At 51.4% G+C, this 24,968-nt stretch overlaps 1 protein-coding gene across 2 annotated transcripts in view; it reads right to left on the bottom strand.

Moving 5' to 3' along the window:
• The window catches only part of Ss (aryl hydrocarbon receptor spineless), a 100,661-nt gene that overhangs the window by 11,784 nt on the left and 63,909 nt on the right, over window positions 1–24,968 (bottom strand). For both annotated transcript variants that reach the window (XM_076905266.1, XM_076905267.1), the window contains exons 3-4: window positions 9,657–9,775; window positions 105–194 (exon numbers count right to left, since the gene is read on the bottom strand). In XM_076905266.1, coding sequence (XP_076761381.1) covers window positions 105–194; window positions 9,657–9,775 — 209 coding nt within the window. The remainder of the gene's footprint in view (window positions 1–104; window positions 195–9,656; window positions 9,776–24,968) is intronic.

Below are 24,968 nucleotides of genomic sequence, written 5' to 3'. Positions count from 1 at the left end.
AAACCTCTTCTACGAGGAGAACACACGTGCACGGTATCCTGGGGAATTTTAAATGGAATATTTAATTTTCGACGGTTAAATTCAAAGATGGACGTGATAGCTACCTGATGGAAGCCGAGATAACTTTCTATGCTGTGAGTGGCGAAGAACACTTCCCCGTCGCATGTCAGTATGAGCAGGAACCCGTTCAGCGCCTGTAACAGACGAATTAATTTAAATAACAATCATTATACGTTGAACAAGAAACATTTGTAGTTACGCTTAGTAAAAAAGCTCGGTTGAATTTCCAGTCCGTCGAGTTTCTACGCGAGAAGTTCGACGGGGTGAGGGCGAGGGGAGAGTTTAGAAAAATTCCGCAGCGGCTGTAATTTACTGGCCTCGTCCACTTGAAAAGGGAATTGTAACGAGCGCTCGTTTCCTTTCCGAAAACGAGGGATCGCCGGCCGGGCGAAAACGTTCCGGAAAGTTTTCCCATTTATCGACGTGCCGATGGCGGGCGGCTTTCAAATACCAAAACGAGCTTGAAACTCGAACGGCTCGTATCGAGGCCCGAAATACCCGTCCTAGTTTAAACGGTCGTGGGCTAGAAAGGCTGCCGGCTGGTAGTCGTCGTTTAAAGCGCTTGTCTGCGCCCGCCTCTTTCCGAGCTAAATGTGTATTGTTTTGTTTTATTTCGACCCGTTGCCGTAGGTGCCGGTGCCAGGCACGTTCGAACGGACTTTATTGGCTGGTAATACGAAGACAGCAGGCCCGCGTTTCTCCTGCGTCGCGTCGACCTTTCGATGGATCTCCCTTCGCTCGCGAGGTAATCGTCGGAGGATTGATAGCCCGTCGGTTGACAGCTTCGAGGATCGAGGGCTCGCAGGAATCGTGAAAAGTTCTCGAAAATCCATTGGTCGTCGGGTCAGAGGCACCATAACCGATGGTGCCGGGGGAATGGGTATCGAGGGCGATCGCATGCGCGACGGATGCTGCGATTTGATTGGTTAATCCGAAGGGTGGGTTTCTCTCTCGGAGGTCGCGTCAATACGGATCCGGGGCGGAGGGTGAGCCACCCCGTGCTTCAATCGAACCCCTGTACCATGAATATAACCTGTAATAGGATTTTCTCCTCTGGCTGTCTACGTTCCTTTCCTTCGAAATGGCCGATGGTGGCCATTTCTGCCGAGCCCCGTCGTACCCCCGTGGGATTCCATTTAATCGCCGCGATTCTATTTCATCTACGATTGTCCTCCGACTATGTCCTCCGTAAACGTCGAACGGTACGAAGTTGGAGGAAAAGAGAACGCATTTTCAGAGAATTACTTTTCTTGTCGCTCGAGGGGGTGGGCGAGGAAGGAAATGAAGAGTGGATTACGGTGGACGAGTTACGGGTACGCTTCCGAGATTGAATTCACGGTTGACACGATCCAGGAAGAGCAGCGAAGGGTGAAAATGGGAAAGGACGCGGGTAGCATGAAGAAAATCGATGGATTTTTATTTCTCGCGTGCGCTGACCGGCAGCGAATCAGTCGCGTGCCAAGTGTGCGAGTACTCGCGTGTTCCGTCCAAGCGTGAACTTCTAATACCCCTTCATCCTCACCTTGACTCTCGTGTATTAGCGGGTCGCCAATAATACTTCACGCACGAAATCTTTCCATTTTCTTCGCTCATGCAACCAGAAGTCATGGGCACGGACACGGGCCGGCCGGTATGCAGATCCTAGGAACGACCACGCTCGGAATTACACCCCTCTCGATGCTCTCCGGTTTCCCTATTCGACTTTCCTCCGTCTCTGGGTCTCCCTTGTAATTTTCCGTCTAGCTTGTTTCTTACTCGTGCGCATTGTTAACACTTTGGACCCCCTGGCTTCTGTTTATCGCGCGGTTATCTAGATTGTACTCTTACTTTAGGTCGCTGAGTGTAGGTTGCGTGCTTGATTCGAAGTTTGATCATTCAGAGACGGAAAGTTGAATGTTCAGAATTGTAAATTTTCCGATTCTCAAGATTGAAAGTTCAGAATTTGAGAAATGGAAGATCGATAATTGAATGTTTGAAAATATGGGAGCTTCCAAGGTGGACGCGTGGTTTATCGGGATACTGATAGTGTAAAGTTTCCAAAATTGAACGGCTTGTAACGAAACGTGGAGGAAACAGCGGCGTGTCGAGCGAAGCACGCGGCTAAAGCGAACGTAAATCGTATGCGAGAGGAAGGAATTGCGCTAAGAAGCTGATTTACTGACCGATTAGATTGTGGCTCGAAAAATTGGAAGCGAGTTACGTGTGCGGAAACTTAAGAGCAGCTTAGCTGAAATAATAAAGGAACTATAAATTCTGACTGTGAAGTGGCACGCGAGTTGCGCGCTATCAATCCGCGAAAGCTTTGCAAAGCGGCGATCATAAGAAATGTGATATCCTAGCTGCGTAAAACTTTTTACCAGTATTTTCTACTTCGTTCAATTTTCTTCCCTTAGGAATATGCTCCTCGTTAACTAATTGTTAACGGCCCTGCGAACTAAATCGTAACGCAAACATTTGTAAATTACGCATCCGCGAACCGCGCGTTGATAATTAGAGATCTCGAATGAGATTTTTGCGTCTCCAAATCGAAGGAACCTAACGTTCGTGAATCGCCGAGCGTCTGTTTAATATTAAACGGCAATTTGTATTTCATTCCACTCGCTGTACTTTGAAAGTGTTACAGATACCTATCGAAAGACAACGTCTACCGTAATAAATTAGATAATGAGATACCGCTTACTATTAATTGCTGTATTATTCTCGTTAATTCGCGGGCAGCTTAATAAATTTACGGGGCGATGCAGAAGGATCGTGGGCAGGTACATAAATCAGATAATCGACACACGTTTCTCTGCATTCCGCGTGGAATTTCATTAATACAAATAGAACAAGACTTTTATTCCGTCGAGGCTGCGTTTAGAGCTGCTAACTACAATTACAGCGCGATTTAATTAACACATAATTCATTACCCGCCATCAATTAAGCCATTATTATACGGCAGAGTATATAAATCAAGGGGGCTAACATACAGAAAGCCTCTCTTCTCGCCTTTGTATATTTTCTATAATATTTAATTACACCGTATTTACCAGCGAAATTATTGCTGCCGCAAAAGATTGACCATCGCCTCTCCTTGAGTTGGATCTTTCTAGCCAACGACTCGAACCGCTTGCGAAAGAAAATGGTGGAAGCGTTCGAGGCGCAAAGGAATCGAACGGCAGACGCGAGGGACGCCGTGAAATTCAAAGCAGCGCACGACGAGCGACGATGTTCGCCAGGGCGGAAGAATCTGTCTGGTCTCGTTTCGCGTGCGGTAAAGAGGGGTGCGTGGCCCATCGGCTACGACAGCTTCACCAGCTGCAGTGCAACTTTGTCGTTCGTGCGTATTCCGCCGATAACGGCCCTCACCGTCGTCACGGCGCACGAACGCGACGGAGCAATAATTTTATGAATTTATCGCTTTCCACGTTGTTCCGCCGTCGGCTCGCTCGTGATTGCTTTCCGGATTTCGTTAATTAAGCCGTACACCCAACCCTCGAACACAGCACGACAAACGTCGCCGTTCAATACGCCGTTTAATTACCAGCGCGTTAATGAGCTACGTCTTAACTGACCCGCGTCGTAAAACCAACTTGCGTCACTGGAGAGTAACCTCGCTTCGCCCTTAGGCCCCAGGGCTGACGCGATGGATATTTTCAGCGCGAATGTGAGAAACCTCGTTTCATACGAGAAGGTACCAAATTTTAAGAGTGCAAAGTTCTGTGAAAATCATCCACCGACGCGATCAATCATCGCGTCGAAAATCAGCGACAGCGGAGAGAAACGTCTGGCGCAAATATCCGAATGATAAGACGCATGAAATAATAATAAGTACGATAATGGGCGGGCTGATGGGTTTCATGCTCGGGCGTAATTAATTATGGACGCGGGTGGGGCGACACGGGGTGGCTCGTTCGCGAAAGCAACGCTCGCGAGGGCTGGCGCGGGTCCCTGCGGTTCCCTGCGGAGGGGGTGCTTGAAAAAAGTATTCGTCGCGATTTTTTTCGCGTCTGTGCCAGGAGCGAGATGGCCAGACGGGCCGCTGCTTCCGGGAAACGTCCGCCGGGCGAAAGTCGCTCGGTGGCGTTTTATGTTCGCCAATGATTAATTGCATCTGCATCAATCCGCAGCAAGGACGCTTTCGCTCTCTCGTCCTGCGGTGGGCGTGGAATTTTCATTTATCGTTATGATTGCGCGTGAATAATGCCCAGCGCAAGGGGGATGAAAATGTTTTTCAGCGATTACTCGAAGCGATTAATTGTTCCGTAACAGGAGTGGAAATATTCTTACGCCACTCGCGGACTGACTCGTGCCTGAGCTTTCAATGATTAACAAATTCGATGATTTCAGGAATAAATCGAGGGACAGGGTTATGCGAGGAGGAATATTTAAAAACGCAAGAGGGAAGCGTGCTGGCGTAAACGATTCGATGCAGGGATCCACTGGCAGTGTCTCGTCGATGTCGACGCCAAGGTAAGAGCAAATGCTGTACGATACGTAAGGCGCAAAAGGGGGTGGTATCTAAGGGAGGAAAGGAGCACGCGATCAATACGGGAAGGACTAGCGGTGCCAGACCAAGGCGAGCCCCGTCGACCACCGACCTAACCTCATATCATCCCATCCCATGCGCCCGCCTAGCCTACACTTACCTTTGACTCGCTACACTTTGCCGATCGCCTCGTTTTCCCTCGCGCCCGGCTTCCGGTTATCAGTCTTAACCGCCGTTACGGTATGAAGGAACGTAATCACGGGGTAGAAATTGCTGTTTCGATGCAACCACCCCTGACAGGGCTCGACGTTGCTTTAAAACAATCCGTTTGTCATTTCTGATAATGACTCGCAATGAGAAACTGCTCGGTCGATTATGCGCCCGTGGGACGGAGGGGGTTGCTCGGCGGTTCGTTTCGTTTCGAAGGGAGATCGAGCCAGGTGAACAGGGTGGCTCCACTGTTATGTCAATCGTTTTGACGTCGAGTTATCGTGCGGAATTCGAGTTTGAACGCGGCGGTGGTTTGCGAGGGGGTTGTTTTTTGTTGCCGCATTCTTTATTGGCCGATTAACTTCCCGTTAACGTGTTTAATTAAATCGTTCGACTGTACGTTATGATTCTCGTCGTACCGTCGAGGATGACCACGCTGAAGAATTGGCCGTATACGCGAGGCCATTAACCAGGTAGCATCCGCTTCCACGAGAGCGTAGAACGCGGTCGATACAAAATAAAAGTTCGTTTAATCGACGACAGGCTGCCACTTGCTCGTCCGCGGACGGCTCGCGCTCGCTTTTTTCTCCGAGCCCGAGCTTCGACACCTGCCCCTGTCGAATCACTCGTCTACTCTTCGCGCGACGGTTTCCGATCGCAACTGCAGATTGCTCGCCTATCTTGTTTGATTAATCTCAATACAGCTGTTTCGATTCAGGAAGGACAAAACGATTTTTAGCCATTTCGAATGACTCGCATCTCTCGTTCGAATTCGCAATCAGAGCATCCAATTTCCAATCTCTCGATCTGAGATTTTCATTCTTCTCCCTTCAACCCATCCCCTCGATGACTCACTTCTTGCCAGTTCTTTCAATTATTGTTAGAAATACAGAGTCTGCGCGTATTTTAATAAGAACTCCAGGGTCTCAGAAATATTCGGAAGAGGAGAATCATGCGAGAAGCGATAAATAATTAAAGAGGGTACCAGTTCGATAGGCGAGTCATGATCGAAAGAGCGTTTGCTCCACGCGAGCGGTTCACCGTCGACCTGAGCAGCAGATCCAAGTGCTCTTACTTGTTGCTGATGCTTGCATGTCTGCCCCGTCTGCCTCTTCGCTGATTGCCCAACTTCGTCCTGGCGGCGTTCTCCTGTCGCTCGACTCGCTTCCGATCGCGCGGTGTGGATTCTTTCAAGGAAACGGCCACCCTTCGACAACTGTTGATCCCAGCTACCGGCGATCCAGATACGCGATCGACCAAGCAGTAACCTCCCCTTTCGTGTAATAAACGCAATCAAATCTGGCATCGGACGAATTCGCGGCGCCGCCGCCGCCGGCACGCGGAGACACGTGTTTCATTTATTTAAGTTAGAACAGCTGGTCGAGAAATCTATGCGACCGTTATATAAAGCGTTTATGTAACGGATCGAAGACGGAACCGGGTCGTTGCTGCGCTCGTCGAGCAAAGCTGCGATATCCAGCTCGGATCGATCGAGATCGAAGGAAACGCTTCTCACCGCGACTTTCGCGAGAAGATCGAAGTACGGATCGAGGATATACACGGTGATTTCATTGATACGCGGATCGAGGAAGGAAATGTCGAGCGACAAAGATGAGATATGGGAGGCAACGATCGGAAGGATCGAGGAGAAGAGACGTAGGCGGCAATTGGAGGTTGGCTCGGAACCAAGTGGCGTCTACGCCGTATAGGAAACGGCGTAGAGAGCGGCAGAGAGAGGCCAGCAGGAAGAAAAATAGCTCGGTTATGATTACGGGTTACCGGTGGCGGGGGTTGTTCCTGACCACGACCCTCTTTTACCGCTACTGCGGTGTGGCTGGCGTATTAATGCGATACACGATAGCCTGCTGGCTATTAAATAAAAAATATGAGAGCAAAATGGCTGCTTTCGCGGCGATACGTCACCGAGAGGCGTGATTTGTACCGAACCGTCGGGGCTGAAACTCGCCTCGGACCGATTCAGCCGCAACGCGCCGCGGTAAAATCGTTCCCGGATCGCTTCGATGGATGTCGACTTTGCGCACGGGTACTTCCAATCCGTCACGATTCTTTGTAGGAACTTTTTTAACGAGGATACGACCGTGCGAACCTTAAAATGGTGGCGCTGGAACGATCGATCGATCGGTTTTCGAGACTTACGAGACACCTGTTCTCGCTGCGAACTGGAACGACAGACGCGGACGCTTGTTATTAAAGTGACGCGAAGAAAAATCGCTGCGCGTGTGTATAGCTGGCAAATGGTGTTACGTTAACAAATTGGGGTGTGTATCGTAACTCCGATTGGTGAGCACCGATCGAACTCGTAAATCGCGACGAGGCAGAGGGCAGTGACTCGCAAGGACTATCCCTGATTTAGCAAGGGGTAGACCCTCCGTGTTGTCGCTACGAGGTACCTTGAACAATGTTGCAACGGGAACCAGTTATGCGAACTCTACCGAACGTAGACTCATCGACGACATTAATCAGCCAGGTAGATACAACGGTCTAACGACGGAAAGAAAAAGAAGGAACGAATAAAGGGGAAGGGTGGACGATATTCCTTTTTCCCAGGGTGCATCATTCACCGTACTCGCGATGTCGAGGAAAGTATGTTCGAGTTCTGCTAAAGGAAAGCCGTGAGTGGCGCGTACTCTCGACGGGGGGGCGGCGTATCGTGCGCTCTCCTCGGGGTGATAATTTGCAAGAGATGGCAGAAATGGATTGGCAAAGTATGTTCTTCTCGCCGATTGAAAAATCCCCTACGCCGGGGCAACCGTGCGCGCGCGCGGCTGTTTTATTAGTTTACCCCGGCGATTTCAACCTGTTCCAGGACAGGGGCCGGCTGATTAATGCTGATACGATGCCCGTGTTTGCCGCCAGAAAAGTATGCGAAACCGGAGAAACCCGGCTGACCGAAAGTTATTGTTAACGAGCGTTGATTAATGGCGGAACAGCCGATGAAATCATCGACGGTCGTCCGAAGCTCTCGAAAAGGATTCAGGGGACTATCGAACGCGTAAAGGAATGCAACGAGAGAGCGTTGGAACGATTAAATTCTTCGCGTGGTCTATAAAGCGTAACTATTAATAAGTAATTGTTCGACGAGATCGCTCGTAAAGATACACGCGCGGGTCTCGTTATGTATTTAAGTGGTACGATTCGCGGAAAAGTCGTACAAGCGTGGCGGAAATTAACGCGTTCGACGGATTTACGGTACCTCCGACGCGGCGGGATTCCCGTAGTCGGTAAAACGGTTCGAAAGTGTTGGAAAACGCGCGCTAACTGTCCCGCGCTAGGAAACCTTCGCACGAGTAATGCATCCGCGTGCCGTTGAGAAAATCGTAAGTATCCAGCGGGAAAAGTATCCGCTTGCACGCTATCTCTGCGAGCTTCTGCGATTCCTATCTACGAGATTGCCTTAAATATTCCGTGGGACTCGGTTCCGTGCTGCAAACGGCGACGCTTCCTCTCTCTCTCTCTCTCTCTCTCTGTTCACCCTCTGGATGAACTTTTTTCTATTAAAACAATAACATAGTCGTTGTTCGAAAGGCGGCGGTGGCTGAAAAAGGTGGCACACGCACGCCTTAAAACGCCATAATTGGCGGGGCGTGGAGGGTGAGGGAGTTATAAAAATTCGATCGGTCAGCCGTAATTTCGAGAGTGTCCGGTGGTGGCGGTCGGCTTGTCATAAACCGGATTTACTGTCGGGCTTCGTGAACTTTATGAGGATCGGCAAAACGGCGTATAAACACAGAGGGGGATAGCAGCGGGCAGGGTGAAAGGGGAGGACGAGGAAAGGCGTAGGAGGACGAGGGAGGTCCTCGGTAGGACAGGTTCAAGGAACTCCACGAATTGTAGAAAATACGAGTCCCGGCTGAACGGTTAATTTCTGCTACCCCTGCCGCTGGTGGCCCCCGGTAGAATTATTGAAACAGCCCGCGGATGAAACTTTTATCCGATTCTCGTTCGCGCGGGAGGCCCGGAAAGGTCCCCTCCTGCCAAGCTATTTTGCCAAATTGATCGTTGTTATTATACCAGTTCCTGGTCCTCTTCTTTCTGTTTTAGGGGCGGCACGTCTGGAAGCTGCATTCCTACTTGATCACAGGGCGCAACCAATGCGAGATACCACTCGGACTACCCGAATTATCATATCGAAGGAGGTGAACGGAGACGCGCGGAGGATCCATCGAACACCCCTCGACGGATCACGGGAACGACTGGAGGCTCGAGCTGTCAGACTGTCCCGTCCGGGGATCAGCTCGTGGCAGGAGCTGCGTAACGCAATTAACGACGGGGGCAATTAATAACCGGCCATTATAGATACTGGCAGGAATCGTTCGATCGCGTGGAATCGCGGGCACCGGTTCGTACGTGCGAGCGTATCGCTCTTCCAACCCCCCCGCCGGCCTGTTTCGTCTTTCATTCTTCCCCACCAGGTACTGTATGCCTGGTATCGGTATCCCCCCACTACGTACGCCTCACCTTCGCCTCTGTTTCTCCCGTATCTGTGTCTGTCCGTGTGTGCATATGTGTGCAGCTAAAACGCAGGAAAGGGAACGTAATAGCCTCGCATGATACACCGCCATTAATCCGTGTATATACCCTTCCATACTTTGGAGGAATAGACACCTCGTACGCCTCGGTTTCATAGCCGGTTCATCAGCCGGATATCTCCTCCTACCCTCCACCGGCTCTCCCCCCATTTACCCTCGCCATTGCTCGCTCCTCTCGAGCCTCTTCCTGTCTTTTCCTCTCACTCGCGATGATTTAATTTCGCCCTGGCTCCCTTCCTCCGAACGATCCTCCCGCCTCCTCTTTTGCAGCATCGCGCTGCATCGGGAATCGCGAGGAGATCGCCGACATTTCGGTGGATCCCTCGCAAGCGTTCCTCTCGGAGGTGTATCCGTTCGCGGGTCTCACCTGAAGGAACATTTCGCCGTCGAGATGATGATGGTCGTACGCAGCGAACGCGGCCAGCTCCCTCGCCCGATAGTGCGAGTCGTGGTGCGAGTTCTCCTCCTTGTCTTTGTGCATCACCACTGGAACAGAAACGAGTACGATTAATTTGGATCTGATTCCCAGTTCGAGGGGACGGCGAAAATTTGACAAACGATTCGACAGCGGTTTATTTGACTAATGGGCCGATCTCTGGCTCTCGTATGTTTTGTAATTACAACACGCACACTCGGCGGAGAGGCGCGGCAGGTGTAGCGCGGAGAACAGATCGACGGTTTATTATAGGGCTTAAGAGGAAGTGTCGCTCACATCCTGTCACGTATTGCCGGATCTGCTTCGCGACCGTTCTCCATTAATCTCCTTCCGCCGTTCGATACTTTCTCTCTCCTCTTCTATCCGCCTCTTTCCCTCGCGGAAGAATTCGATGTTGGGATTACATCGAGGCTCCAACATCGGCGACACGTCGACGAGAAAAAAAAAGGGGGCCAGAGGAGACGATCGCTTGTATCTCTCAAGCGGAATGATTCGATTTGAAAAGATAAGAAGGGGCGCGATGTTACTTGCCCCCATATGTCCTGCGTTTCTTTTCCTGAATTCTCTCGAGGAGATAAGAATGCGAAACAGCGAGGAATGAAAAAGAAGACGAATGATTCGCTACGTAAATACCAAAGCGCTACACGAGCCGCAGCGAAGTAACGATTATACTGATTGTACGGTTGGTATAGTCCAAGATGAGTCAGACCGCGATTAAAACTAGGATGACAACTGAATCACTGCCGTGACATAGATGAAATTTCAATTGCGCGTGAATCAGAGGCCTAGTCGAACCTCGATCGAAAGCCACGTTCTCCAGTGGGATACGTTGATTAAAGGTGAATCGGAAAGAATCGACTTGGGACACCAGTGGAAGTGAAACCCATCGAAGCGCGCGCAGCGAAGGCATCCGTTGGGCCGAGACACACGATTTTCGTATCATTTACACGAAGAAACCGATCGCGGCCGGGTAAAATACGATATTTCAGGAGTTCCAGGCCGAGGTAAAGTGAAAGCACCACGGTATCACCGCGCCTCGCAGCCCGTGTACGAATAAGAACAAGACCACCTGCGAGCACCGTCCGCTGGCGAGCCGGATCATCCGCAGATGCGTATCCGAAGTGAACAACCTCCGCGTAGAGTATTTAGCGTCGAAGAGCATCGATGCGTGCATGAAAGATGTGCGACTTCGCCGACGGGCCGTTCGTAAAAAGCTGCACGCAATACTCCTCGGTGAAGCACGCGTGTGCCACGCGACCCTTCGGGGCCCGAGATCGTAACTAGGCGTAGCGCTCGAATGTTATCGAGAAAGCAGGACTCGATATCGACTCGGTACGCGACTCTTCCACGCAAATGTTTCGTCTGAAAAGCGAGGAACATCCCAAGTCAGAAGTCTGAAATTCTCCATCGGAATTGTTCATCCGCGGCTCGTCAGGATCGATCGTGGACAGCGGAAGAAACGAAACGAAGGGGGCGCTGGGCAGTAACAGGTTGCCCCGGTCAGTAACAGGAAGGAAGATCGCCGTGCGATTCAGCGAGAGGATCGTTCGAGAGAAGGATACGACGCGTGCAGGAAGGATGCGCGCGGAGGTTGTTCACTCGTAAATACTGGCACGCAATGTCGTGAAGCGGCCGCGTTCTGCCACGCGACCCTCTGGGACAGGACCCCATTAGGATGCCCGTCGGGATAACGGCGTACCGCAGGATACGCGGCCGAGCACGCGCTTTATTTACCCTGACGACAATTCGATTTTCAATGCCCTGTCTCCGCGCGACGACGCGGCCATCAACGGGGACCGAGAGAGGCCGCGGCTAATGACCGTGGCTAATGCTTCCCCGATCGACGACTCTCCGCGCTTCCGCTAAGGGTCCCCGTGCGTCAAACGACCGTGCATCGTAACCGTTTACGGACGATCCAACGATTTGCTCGGGAACGAATCGATGTGAATGGCCAACCAATACTTCATTCCCTGGTACGGATAACCGCACAGGAAGAAACTCTTATGGGAAGAACGAAGAGGACCTACGTGAATTCCATTATTCTCGATCCATCGAAAGGTAAAAGGTTCATATACGTACGATCTATCGCGATTCGATTCTACTGGCAGTAGATCAAACTCCGCAAGTCGGACAGTAGTCACCAATGAATATCGTCCCACCGTGTATACTGTCCCGAGCAACGGAATAGAAGCCGCGTACCATCGAGGAACGCCTTGTTGCAGCGGCTCCGCGCGAACGTTCGCATCTAGATGCACGTGGTACCGGAAGAAAGGTGTTACGAACGTCACGGAAGCAACGCGGTGCAAGAAAAGGAACGTCGAGCAGAGAGCACTGTCAGCAGATACGGATCGATCCGTGCATACGCGATGCACCCGTGAGATCGTTGTTAATAATTGCGCTTCCATGGTCGAGGTCGACGAGGCCCACGGGGCGGCCGTCGAGCGGACCGGAAGCGACGGGACGAAAAACCGCGCGGAGGCCAATCGGAATTCGCGGTACCGGAGCGATGGCGCACGGAGCCGTCAATGGACGCGTGAATCCTCCGCGTCGTGCACGCTTCGAAACGCGTGAAACACGATCCTCGCACGGGGGAGCGAAACTTTCGCCCGTCATGGTTGTTTGTCGAACGATTTAGGCTACACTTGGGCCTCGACACGCGTCCACCGGGTAAACGCGACGGGGAATCGAATTAGTTAAGCCGTTGACTATTGGGTGTGGACGCGTCCGTCACCCCGTGACGGTCTAATCCTCCCTGTAACAGGAATTGTCCGCGGTGTGTACAAAACGAAGGGCGCATCGCGGGGCTCTCCACGTGGACGCGCGCGTATTTCGACTTTTTGCGGCCTCCTTTGCGGCTATACGTTTAGGGCGATGATTATTATCGATGATACAGTGACAAAGGTAGTCGAGTTTGGCGAAGGTGACGGGCGAAATTAAAAATTGTTCGCGCCACGCCTACCGTACGAGCCCTGTGGACCGAAACAATCAACGGGCAGGCACGCGTATCGGTCCGTATGATCGCCTGGAACGCTTCCTAATTGGAACCGCATCAGACAACGCCGATCCCATTAATCATCGATCGATTATACGCTCAAGGAGATAATCACTTACTTAACCATTCACTTAGCCCCGGACGAGCCGCTCTGCGCGAAACGCAACGTCATCCCGATGGGGAGAACCGGCTGGAATGGGTTTGTTTGATCGGAATTGTTGTTTGGACTTGGGGAACGTCTAAATAAGGCCCTGAAACCGGCTAATTAGGCGGCTACGTCCACCGATAACACTTAGTTAATAAGATTCTGCGACTCCGAGCATCCTGTTTCCAGTACCCTCGTGAATCGATACCCAATTGGCGGCTACGATTAGAATTCTAGTTATTTACGGTGGAACCGTAATCATCCCTCGTATTGCTTACTTTGGGTAAAAGTTTGCCGGTTTGAACGAGGAACTCATCAACGAGGCAACGTCGCGAGGCAGGAGAGCACCCGCGAGCAAAACGGATCGCGGGCTCTCCAACGAGCAATTAAAACGTTCGAGGAGGCCATAGATCCGCGGCTGAGATAAATAATGGCCGAAGAGTATGGCGGAGGAACGGCGGCAGCGAAAGGTCACGACACGACGGTACGCTCGCCGCGAAGGTAATTGGTTCGCGTGGGGAGGAAGAATACGCGATAATTGGCCGGGATAAGGGGATTACGAAGTTCCCTTTTCGGGCAAAAACGCGACGGATCGGTCGGACTTCTTTCCTCTCTCCTCTTTTTTTCTCTTTTCTCCGGTGTTTTTTTCGGGAACCGCACGTCGAAAAAAGATTTCGCGGGTTCGACCCGACGAAAAGCACTCCGTCTCGCGCTTATCGCGCGCCGGCCATTCGTTTCCGCGACACAATCGCGGGCGAGTGCCGCTCGCGACGACTGTATTAGCGGGCCTGCCAGAAGCCTAATCTTTCATATTCGTCTGCCCCGCCAGGAATCTCGGATGGCGAATTCTCGGCCTCGTTGGCGTGCTATTCGCTTCCGTTCGTGTGTCGAAGCCGGGCTTCGGGGTGAGTGGTTCCGTGATTGATCGTGGCATTTTCGGATGGATTATTATTATTATTCTCGTTATTATCAATTACAGCAATATAAAAAGTGCCACGAGCGAGAGCGGAAAGCGAATTTACATTTTTCTGGCCAGAAATAGCTTGGAACTATTTCGTTGAAAATTGAACGCGAAGTAACTTTACGTCGAATCTATACTTAACAGTCCATAAAACTACCTCCCTTCAAGCTCGATCGAAAAGAACACCAACGAAAGAGCGTTTCAACGGAGATCGAGCAATATTTTTTAATACGCAAGGAGATCAAGCAACAACAATCCGTATAATTAATAAGACGACGGTAATTGATTCCCGAGAAGGCTGTTTAGATTTCTGGTAGCCGATTACGCGCCAACGCATCGTGGTGGTCTCTGACGGTTCACGCGAACCACTGGCTCCGGTTCGAGGAAACAATTAGGCCGCGATTCCGATTCTTCGGCGTCCGGAGCACGTTACCAGAGCGGAAATCGCGTCGCGGTCGGACAGGGGGGATGATTTGACAGCAGGAGAAAGAAATTACCAGTCCGCTTCGTCGAACGATAAACACCGCGAACTGATATCACGCTCGTTGTAACGAGTCGTTGCGATTTTATACCCGACGCAGGACACTTCCTCCACTCTCTGCGCCACCCACCATTCAATTTACCGATTCCTCCTTCGATAAAGTAACTATACTGCAATATAAAAAGCGCGGAGATCGTTCGATCTTAGATTCGAGAGTTTGAAAGTCGAAAATTTGTCACACCATAAACGCAATTTCTCTATTCACCCTCGGGGTGGATCGCAAGAGGGTGCGAAGCTAGGAAACGCGGCGAAGGGAGTATCGCCGACGCGGGGTACCATTCGGCCGGTATACACGATCTGATATAGCGCAGAGCCAGACGCCGACAATTTTTATCGAGGCTACGAGCGGCAACAGCAGCAGCGAGGAAGAGAGTAGTTTCGCAAGCGCTCTTTAGTGCTCGACGCCACGATACACGGCCGCCTCGCGACCGGCCCCTGCTGCCTCTCCTCTATATACAGTGACCGTATAAAGTAATCCGTCAGACAGAAGTGGGGTGATAATGCATGAGTGCGGTTGCCCCGCCCTATCCCTGTAACCGCGATAAAATCTCTCATTACGCAACGAAACGGACCCTCTGCCCGGCTAGACTGTTATCCTTAGACAGGAACTCCTAATAAAGCATACGTATGTGGAAATTTATATTTTCGTTTCGGGACGCCGCGGCTTGTCGCGGCCACGCCACCCCATTCGTAAACCGCTCACACCTTCCTACAGTTTTTTTTTTCACGACATTGCCGTTAAATTGCCCTCGAATTAGCTACTCTTCGATGACTGACAAATTGAAACGAGAGGGGGATCGCTTTGGTGCGCGGTGGATGGTTTCACGCGTTATCGAGGAAGACGGTCGATCTCTGACCTTTCGCAGAGGGTTGACAGAGGCGTATCGATAGTCGGAATATTTCGCGTTTTCGCGTGCTCCGTTGGTCGAAAGTCACGAATCTAATCCGATGACACATCGGATTGGCATTCGACGTGGCAACGGCGCGGACAGTCGGGAACAGGACCACGTACCCGCGCGCAATTACGAATGATTACACGTCGCGGGAGGAAACGTGCGCGCCGCACGGCATACTCCGTGTGTCATAAACGCGACTAACGTGCCAATTTGTATCTATTGTTAATTAGCCTGCTAACAGTGAATTATCCGCGGACCGTGAATCGCGTTGCCTCCCAACAACCATCCCGCCTCGATGGGAGTACTCTCTGTTTTATCGTGCGTCACGTCCCGACCCATCCTGCGGACGTCTCGTTTCGTTAATTAATCTCATCCTGCGCACCGGATGCGGCTAACCTGGATACGTTGCACAACAGATACGCGAAAATTCGACGAGCCTTCGAGGCGTCTGCAAAACTTGGAGCGCCCTTAACGCGACGCACGCGTGCTCGAGGTGGTGTGTCTCAGCCGCAATCGCGTACCGGAAACGGGGCGCACACGAACGCACCCCGGTCTATCATCACCGCGTAACGCGGACGCGGTCGTCATCGGTTATCGCTTCGAGCCGGCAACCCATATTTCTTTCGTCCCGCTCGTCGCGCTATCGCGTCCCGGCGTTTCAAGAATTTCACCCTTAAAACAACGGGGACGTTCTTGCGGGCCAGGTTTTTCCAGCGAGCTTCAGACGGTAGCCGTAATAATAAATGCGGCGGTCGAACTAGGCCAGCTAGTTAAAGTTACGTGTGGTACCCACTGGGCGATAGAGAGCGACGATAAATAACGCGGTGTCTGGATGTTTTAAAAATATTTCTCAGCCCAGCTAGACCTCACCGTCGCTGGACTTTTTATGGTAATCGCGCGACGCGAATTACATTGTAAAAACCTGATTATGCACGGTGGAACCCGATGGATCTATCGAGATACCCTCTTCCCTGGCTTCCATAGCTCGTTAAAGCGTGGAATATTTAACCGCCCACGAGTCGGCTAAAAATCAAGGTACTCTCGAATCGTACAATCGGCCTCCAGTCAGGCCGAAACGATAGTCATCTCGTTGCACAGAAAGAGAACTACCCCTGAAATCGTTATCGTCGACTCTAAAATACAGATCTCGATCGAAAGATGATCGGATCGCAGGGCTGAGACGCGATACGCGAGGGTGGCGGACGCTGGATAGGAGGCTCGCCTCGAAAGGCAAATCACATTATAATTAGCGCGTACAGCTGTAGATACGAGGGCAAATTGTATTAATGCATTCCGTCGTCTCTATCTAAGCGGCTATAGCCACGGTGTCCACTGGCGGAGGGCAGCTGTCGGTGGCGAGGCATATACTGCCTCGCGACACGACATCGTCATTTATCACCGTGCTCCGGGGCAAGCCTCGTGTGTGCGCCTTTTCTACATTACCTAATGAGTTTCATAACCGAATTAAATTTTTCGGCCCGTCCGGGTAAACGGGGCTGGGCGTCGTTAAGCCCGGCCGCGGCATTAAAAACCTCGCGGCCAAGATTGATCTGTGCCGCCATTAGAGAGCCACGGTGTTGTCGCTTCTCCACCGCGCCCTTTTTCTCCTTTCTTTTATTATCAATCAATTTTTCGACGAAAGTATTAGCAGTTCCTGTTCCGCGGGTTCCACTCTTGCTGGTCTTGCTCGAGGAGCGGGAGACGCGAGCATTTTTGTAAGCGAGAAGTACGATCGGTGGTAAGTTTCAGCGAGCTGGTTCATTCGTAAGCAATGCGCCAACACTCGAAAAATCTGTGCAAACACTCGTTTGTTCGCCGCCCAATTGAGTCCAAGGATAATGTATTTTGCTTGTTCGCTTCGCTTGCGATCCACTCTCGGCTGTCGAACTCCTCTTCCGTCGGTTCTCTCTCAGAAAAAAAAAAAAAAAAACAATCGAGACTAAACTACAATCGTCTCGTTCTTCGATCGAGCCGTAATCAGAGTCGAATTTCTCAAGCGGGTCACGATAGAAGAATGCCGGTTGAATTTTCCATCGGAGACACGAGGCAGCTGGGTAACGAAGCGATAAGCCGTGGGTGCACGCGTAAAATCATTTAGAGTGTCCGGTCGAGGGGAGTCACGTATCATTGATGGTCCGCGAGCCTGCGGGAATCCGAGGAAACAGCGTCCCCCAGGCCGCGGTTCTAACTAGAATGGATCGGCGTAATTTTTCAGCGAACCGAAACGTCCCGGCGCGCAAACGAGCCTGACAAAATACGGAAGGTGGGAATACATTATCCCGGTCATTTGTACCGGTCTTCGTGTTTCCATGTTCCGTGCTCGGTTGCTTCATGATCGCCCCCGATGATTTGTGCTCGCCGTTCCGCCGACAGACCAGCGAGCTCCTCCCCTATGAAACAGTCCGCGCCGAAAATTACGTGCACACTGCACGTGGAAACGTTCGAGCATTCTCCAACGATCGCAAGCTCCACGGTTTTCGATATATACCCTCGAGCTTTACACGGGTAGAAAGCGAGGTGGTCGGACCGCGATGCGTTCTCGCAGATTAAATTCAGGGGTGCCGGATTCGTCCGTTTCCGAAACGAGCGCGCCGGCTGGAAAGGGCGAAACGAACAAATCCCCCCCTGAAACGAAGAGTCACGCCTCAAGAGAGACATTTCCCCGTCCGAGTGGCGGCCGCTAACTGGCCGTATTATAATAATTACAGGACGAGCGCAAGCTGTTCGGCGTCGCGGGGCTGGGCCGCTGCGTTTCAACCCTCTTCCCAGGGCCGTCTGTCCTCGATCATCCCGGACCGTTTCGCGATCGAGCCGGTAACCTACGTCATCCGCCTGATTTTATCGAATTTAATTAGCAAACGAACCGGCCAAGGCAATGACCGTGACTGGGCTCTTACTGCTCGACGTGGCCATCGAGCTGGGACCATTATATTTCGATTAATCCGTCTTGCGCGCCCTTCCCTACCGTGCAATTATTTCGTCCCGTTTCAGAACGTCCGCTGATGAATTTCGTGCTTTCACGGTTCCCTCGGTTCCCTCGACGCTCCCGCCGAAATTCTCCCCCTCTCCTCCCCCCCCCCCCCCTGACAAGGCCCCGCGCCTTGAATCCGTAATTTTTTAATTACGACGGCAAAGGTTTTTTTCACCTCAAATCAGAGAAAAGGTTTACCTCGGAGAGAGGATACGCTCGTTATTGATCGGCAAATTATGCAAAACTCTCGGCAATCCGGGAGCAATAATCGATCGCAATTAATGGGTGGCAATTAATTAAGGAGGCGAAACGGGCGTGTTGATTACGCGAAACTCGATTACCTAATGATAGAGAGCGCGTAATGTCGCGTTGTCGATCGCACGCGTACAGCCCGATCCCGATGCAAAAAGCCAGCGCTTATAATGCGAGAGAGAATCGAGCGAGCGAGCGAGCGAGCGAGCGAGCTAGCCCCGTGCATCGGCTAATAGCCTGCTCGCAATTACAGATTTTATCGCCGGCGCGCATCTTCCTTTGCTTACCGCGCGCTTTCTCGCTCGCAAATAATAGACCGCGGGCAGCTTGCGAATAATAAACGGAAGTGTCGTTATTTGAACTGAGAAATTAAACCGATCGGGCACCGTTCGTTTATTAACATCCGTCACGTGTACGTCGCGACGCTCTCTCTCGAAACGACGCGACCGGATTGCATCGGATGCGTATCCGCGCGTCGAGTTCCACGCTCTCTTGAACATTCGACGCGCTCGTTGCGCGTCCTCTTCAATTCGCGCGGTGTCTCGCTCGCGGGATTTGACTCTGTATCGAGCGTCTGACAAGCGAGAGAGTTGAAGAGAAAAAGAGACGGCTGGGTGAGAAAGAGAGAGAGAGAGAGAAACGAAGAAACAGAGCTCGAAGTACGGAGCAGTCCGCGTGCAAGTTGATTCGATTACACACAGTTCGAATGAAATTTGTAATTTAATTAGTTTCGTAGTACCACACGCCGGGACTTTTTGCCTTCTTTGAGAGTTCGCGTGCTCGGTTCATACACGTGAGCCTGGGCGGCTGGCTGCCCAATTCAAATTAACCCCCGGCCCGGCTCGGTAGCGGCAATTTTCTTCTCCCACTCTGTCATTCCTGATAAACCGTGCATTATGTCCGAAGTTTCCAGCCTTGGCTGGACGGATAACGGAATTAGCCTCGTATTAATCGAGAAGCGATAGCCGCCGTTCTTAATGAAACCGATCGACAGACCGAGAAATGTCTTCTTTCGCGCGAGAAACTTGCGCAGAGCGCGTTGAATTTCGCGTGGAAAGAAGAATTCTGTCGTTAAGGGACGAGAAAGTAATTTCGGACTCGAAACGTTAACCCAGGTCTTTCGCAGGCACCGTGGTTTCGTGATGTAAATTAATTTCTAAATATCGTGGCGACTGAACGTGTTTCTAAGCAGATGTTTCGCTCCTTAGCGCGCATAAGTGCCGCTCTATTGAGCAGCTGGCTGGTTCACGCGAGCAGCGATTTCTAACGAACATCTAAATTACCGTTTTTGCGTCTGATTACGATAATATCAGCGGCGTTCGTTAGCGGGCTCGCGAAAGAAATAAAGAGGAAAGGGGGAGAAAAAAGGAAAAGCAGTCTGGACGTTGGCTAATGCATCAAAAATGGAATAGAGACACTGTTCTAAACGAATCAATCATAGAAGGGATACGAGCGCTATAAATCACGCGCGGTTCACACCCTTTGGCTATGAAACTCGTAAGTAGTTATTCATTACACCGTTAATGAGTTCTTCATCCCGTGGTACGAGGAAAAAGACCGGTTAATTTATTAATAGAAATTTACGACGACAAAAACGTTGCTCGCGGTACACCTCGCATGCGGGCATTCAAATCGCTCGTTCCAGAATCATTTCTGGCGTTTCTTTTACCTCGAATTCTGGTTCCGTTCGAGAGCATCGGATACGCGAGATCGAATCGAAGGAATCGTATCGAGCACTCGAGATATCGTTATTCCATCGCGGTGGCTGTTGGAGGGGTGAGTTTGGCTCGCAGGGTTGCGAGTTATCGCGGAATTAAATCAGGCTGCAATTAGCGGGCAGAACCGGAAGCAGGCGAAACCATGATACCACTAAAATTCGAAATTTCATTAATTAATGTGCCGCGAACGGATAATATATTATCCGCGCTCTTTTTATTCGAATACGCGCGTGCATTCATCCAGGACACGTTCGTGTTCCGCCGTCACGGAACACGCCTGGCTCGTAATACGTTTACGACGTATTCATTACGCTGTTCGTTAATACTCGAAGTGACAACGTTTAATAACCATCCACGATGAAATTACTAATCCGCCGTGCATACGCAAAGGAAATGGCGCATTTTTTTTTTTTTTTTTTATCAGCGTCTTATACTTTCATCCTCGTACTTTCTCTGTCCGTGACCATTGATTAGCGGTAAAGGACAGGGCGGGGGAGGAGGTTGGGCGATCGTTTTGAAGAATCGAAAGGGCGATCGAGCAGGCGAGAAACACGTTTCAGGGCTCTAAGACACTGGAAACCTTTCGCGGTGGATCGCGGAGCGTGGACGTGCGGATCTACAGCTAATCCACTTATGGTATCCGGTGTCGAATACACTGTCCGGTGTTCGGTTTCACCGTAAATAACGAGGCGAGCCGGCTAATTCGCAAATCTTCTGAAAACCCCGCGATCCGATGCGAAAGCCGTGATCCACGCTCCAAGGTCCGCGTTCTGAGGGGCTCGTTCGCGAATTACCCCCTCGACGATCTTGCAACTATGCTGCGGGGTTTTGTTTAAGAGAAAAAGAAAAAAGTTGGGCACAGCGGAAGCGACCAGGTCGTGGAACCGATACGGGGGTCCGAAAGAATTCACGGGGCGCGTTATCGCGTCGCGTCACCTGGACGCTCGTGAATCTCGTCTCGAGGTGTTTCCAGGCGGATTCCAACGGGCGGGCCGCTCATTAGCATCATAATAACGAGCCCCTATGTCTTTGGGCCCGTATTTACGATCCCGTGTCGCGCAGTTGATGCGTATTGGTGCCGCGTATATCCCAACGCGGCGCGCCGCGAACAAGGTGTAAGGTAACATCGCGTTCCTCTGTTTCGGACCACCCTGCCGTCTCGATCTGTTAACCGTTTCACCGTACGAACGAGCTCGGACGGTTCGAACGATTCCCGATGAATCGCCGGGAAAAATACGCGGACGAACGAGCGAGCCGGCCGGGACAGACGTACGACGCGAGTTCCGTTTCCGCGCGAGACACCGTCCACCGCATCATTCGTAGAGAACGAGAGATCGCGCTCGAGAGGTATAACGTATCAACGCGTCCCATTGCGGACCACCCTGAAGTGGTTTCAGCCGCGCGCATTTCGCCATCACCTGCCTCACGTGCTACGAACGGCTAACTGAAACACGATTACATACTTCGGGACCAATTTCGCGCAACATTTGTTACTGCTACTTTCTGCCCACCGGGTATCTTAACCGCATCGCTCGCCAAGATTCTCCCGCGCAAGCCTAAATCCGCTAATTCACTTTTGCTTTCACCCTTTCGTGACTTCAGATGCGTACACGCGTCCGTGCGTGTCGTTTGGGGTTCGCGTCAGTCCAATAGTCTAACGATTACGATAGTGGAAGATCGAACAGTTGCAACGATTCGTGTCTCTTCGACAAAATTAACACTTCGATTTAATCGCGCAATTGAAATAGTCGACGCATCGACGAATTCACCCCTGAAGATTGTCAACGTTTCTCTCTACAACCCTGAGCACCGTTCTAGCCTCTGTACCGTGGAATTTCGAGCAACGCCCAGTATAATCGTCAGGGATATTAGAAAATGAATGGAGGAGGCGGGTGCACGGGACAGCTCGAGACAAAGAGGGATTATCCGCATAATGACGAGCTCCGAAAGCAAGCCCTCCATTTGCTTCGAGCGATTGTTATGCATCTCGATAGGAATCCAGGAAGAGCGCTTGACTAGTCGACTGATTGATCCCTTCTCGGCCATGTATGGATCGCTATCGATCCCGTCGTGCACCGTGGCCAATGATGTTTCTTTAATTACGCGCCAATCTCACGGACTTCCCTTCTGAGAACCGATGCATCGGAAAATCGATCCTGTTTCGACGAGGTTGGTGAAATAACCCTCGAATAATACTTGCAAGGGTGCGAAAAAATGCGCGAAGGGGTTGTTCGAGTAGCAATTGAGATTTTCGTGAACTGTTTAGAATGGAAACGAACGGGATAAGAAAGACACGACGCCGTACGTCGACATCGACATCGGACTCGATCTCCGCGTGTAGAGAGCAGCCTCGATAATTCCAGCCAGGACAGGCTGGCGCACGCGCCTCCGGCCGGAAGTACTTAAATCCATCATGGCGTCCACCGGAAACCGCCTGAGTCACTCGCGTAATCGTACCTCCTCCCGATGTATCGATTTTCCTGGACGCTTCTGCGAGGCCTGCTTCGGCTGACTTCTCCTTTATCTCGACTCTTTCTGTCGCGTTTATTTCCCGACATGAAAACTCGCCTCTCTCGAGCCAGCTTCGATCAATCCTGCCGCGCGACGCGTTCGTTTTCACGCGCCAAAAGATAGTATTTATATTCGAGCACACCAAGTCGATGGTGGTTACTGGATTCTTAACACCCTGTCATCGCGTCAAACGCGAGTTTTTTGCAAGCACTGGTCGGAATTAAAGGTACCGCGAACCCTGGGGAGACTGACAGGTCTGCAACGCAGACAGTTCCGCGGAACCAGGACGGTTCGAGCGAAGCGGTCCGATTTAATTGCTCAGTTCGAGCCGCTTATCAGAATTTTCGTGGAATCTCGGTCGTCCCACTTATTCAGGGACCGATGGTATCGTGTAATTTCGTAGCGGTGTAATTGCACACGGGACGCGTGTGCGCCGACTGTTGATTTATCGCGAGTGCTTACCTACGTCTAGTTTCTGTTGAATCCCCAACTATTCCTCTGTGCTCGACCCGAACGTTGCTGAACATTCCGCGGAACGTTTCGAAAGAACTTTCGCTGCTGCTGATCGCGCCGGAGATTTACCCTCGAGAGGCTTAAAGCAAGCGGCGTACACACAAGAAAGCATCGATTCCGCGAAGCAAATTACCGAACGCTATACGCCACCGCGTCCATTTATATCCGACGTTTAAAAACCTAAAATTCCATGCATCATACGGACCGCGGAGCGCCGGCGCGCAAGTTCGAAACTCGTTTGCATTCGGCCGTGAACTTTGCTCGAGGTGGATTCCGCGAATTCGCGGCGCGCTAATTCACCGGTTTTCGCCTAGCCGTTTCGCCGTCGATCGTTGGCGTATGATTTTCCGATCGAGCGGCGACGATTAATCATTAAGAACGACCGGCTGGCAGGGTTGCTCGCGCAGCGGAAGATGAGAGGGGTGGACGGGCCGGTACACGGTGGATTCGGAGAGGCATCGATGGTAACAATAGGGAGAAGGATAGGACGAACACGCCCCGAGTCGCTTTATCGTCAGAACGGTAGAAGGAAGAAGAAGGTACCAGGGTGGTCGTTTCAGGCCAGGGAGATCGATAAAGTCTGCCACCGAGAAGGTTCACCGCAACCCTCCTCGCAGGTTAACTCTGCCAGTCAATTGTTCTCTAATCGTAAACTTCTGAAATGGCTCTCGTCCCTGAAAATCGATTTCGTCTACTGGTTGCCGAAGTGTGCGAGGCGCGCGGCTCGATTATCATTTCCTTCTTCCGAAATCGTTCCTCTCGCAGTTTCCTGCGCGCTGATAATCCGCCTTTGCCAGTCCGTTCGAAGGATATCGGATGCGCGTATGTTTAATATCGCGTAGGCGATCGAACGCGGATTCGTTTAATTGTTTCGAGGAGTGTCTAATTAAACACGGTCACGAAGAAACCGCTTTTATTTGCGGAACACGGGGTGAGCCCCCGGGGGCTGGTCCTCTACCCGCAGCCATTTCGTTTCTGGGTCAAAGGACTTGGCTGCATTTATGGAGCTTCGTTCGCGCTTTATCGCCGGCCATTAAATCGCAAATGGACCATGAAATCGCGGTGAATGAAATCAGGTAGCGCGTCCAGCGCTGAGCGGTTACCAAAAATAAAATCCATCGCGTCGATCCTCGTATTAATAAACAAACCGTCACGAATAATCTTCGCGCGAGGTAATAACTTCTCCAAGGAACGAGTCAGCCCTACGCGCACGGGAAAGCGGCACGATGAAATCAGCTGAGCATGCACAGCGGCCACGTGGCTCGCATCCATAGAAAGGGGAATTCCCAAGAAATATATAGACCCAACGACAGGGGTCAGCGGCGTTTTTAACCACCGGTTCCCGTCTACGCCCTAGCCGACGATGAGATCTATAAATCCTTCGCGGCGGGATCAAGCCAGCCAGCGCACGCCTTGCCCCACGGATCAATCGTGGCCCTCGATTGATATTAATGACACCCTTTTAACCCCTTGCCCGGCTACCGAGCCACCGGACGAATATCAGAAATCGTTCAAGGGTCCGCAGTGAGTAACCGCAACCGGTCGACATAAATCTTCGTATTCGATTTCGAACGTTTCACAGACAGCCTTGGACGGAGGCCTGTTCCGAGGCAGTTTCTGGACGCCTAGATGATCGAACGCCTGTAAACTCTTCCATCGGTTCTCGTTCGAACGTTGGACCAACGCAGGACCAGTCAAACGGTATTAGCGAATGCGTATTCGCGTCAGGGATCATTTAATGAC

Source organism: Xylocopa sonorina, chromosome 12, assembly GCF_050948175.1.
Source record: "Xylocopa sonorina isolate GNS202 chromosome 12, iyXylSono1_principal, whole genome shotgun sequence".
Classification (NCBI taxonomy): Eukaryota; Metazoa; Arthropoda; class Insecta; order Hymenoptera; family Apidae; genus Xylocopa; species Xylocopa sonorina.
Note: the sequence above shows the minus strand (reverse complement) of the source record. Positions and strands in the feature narration are given on the sequence as shown.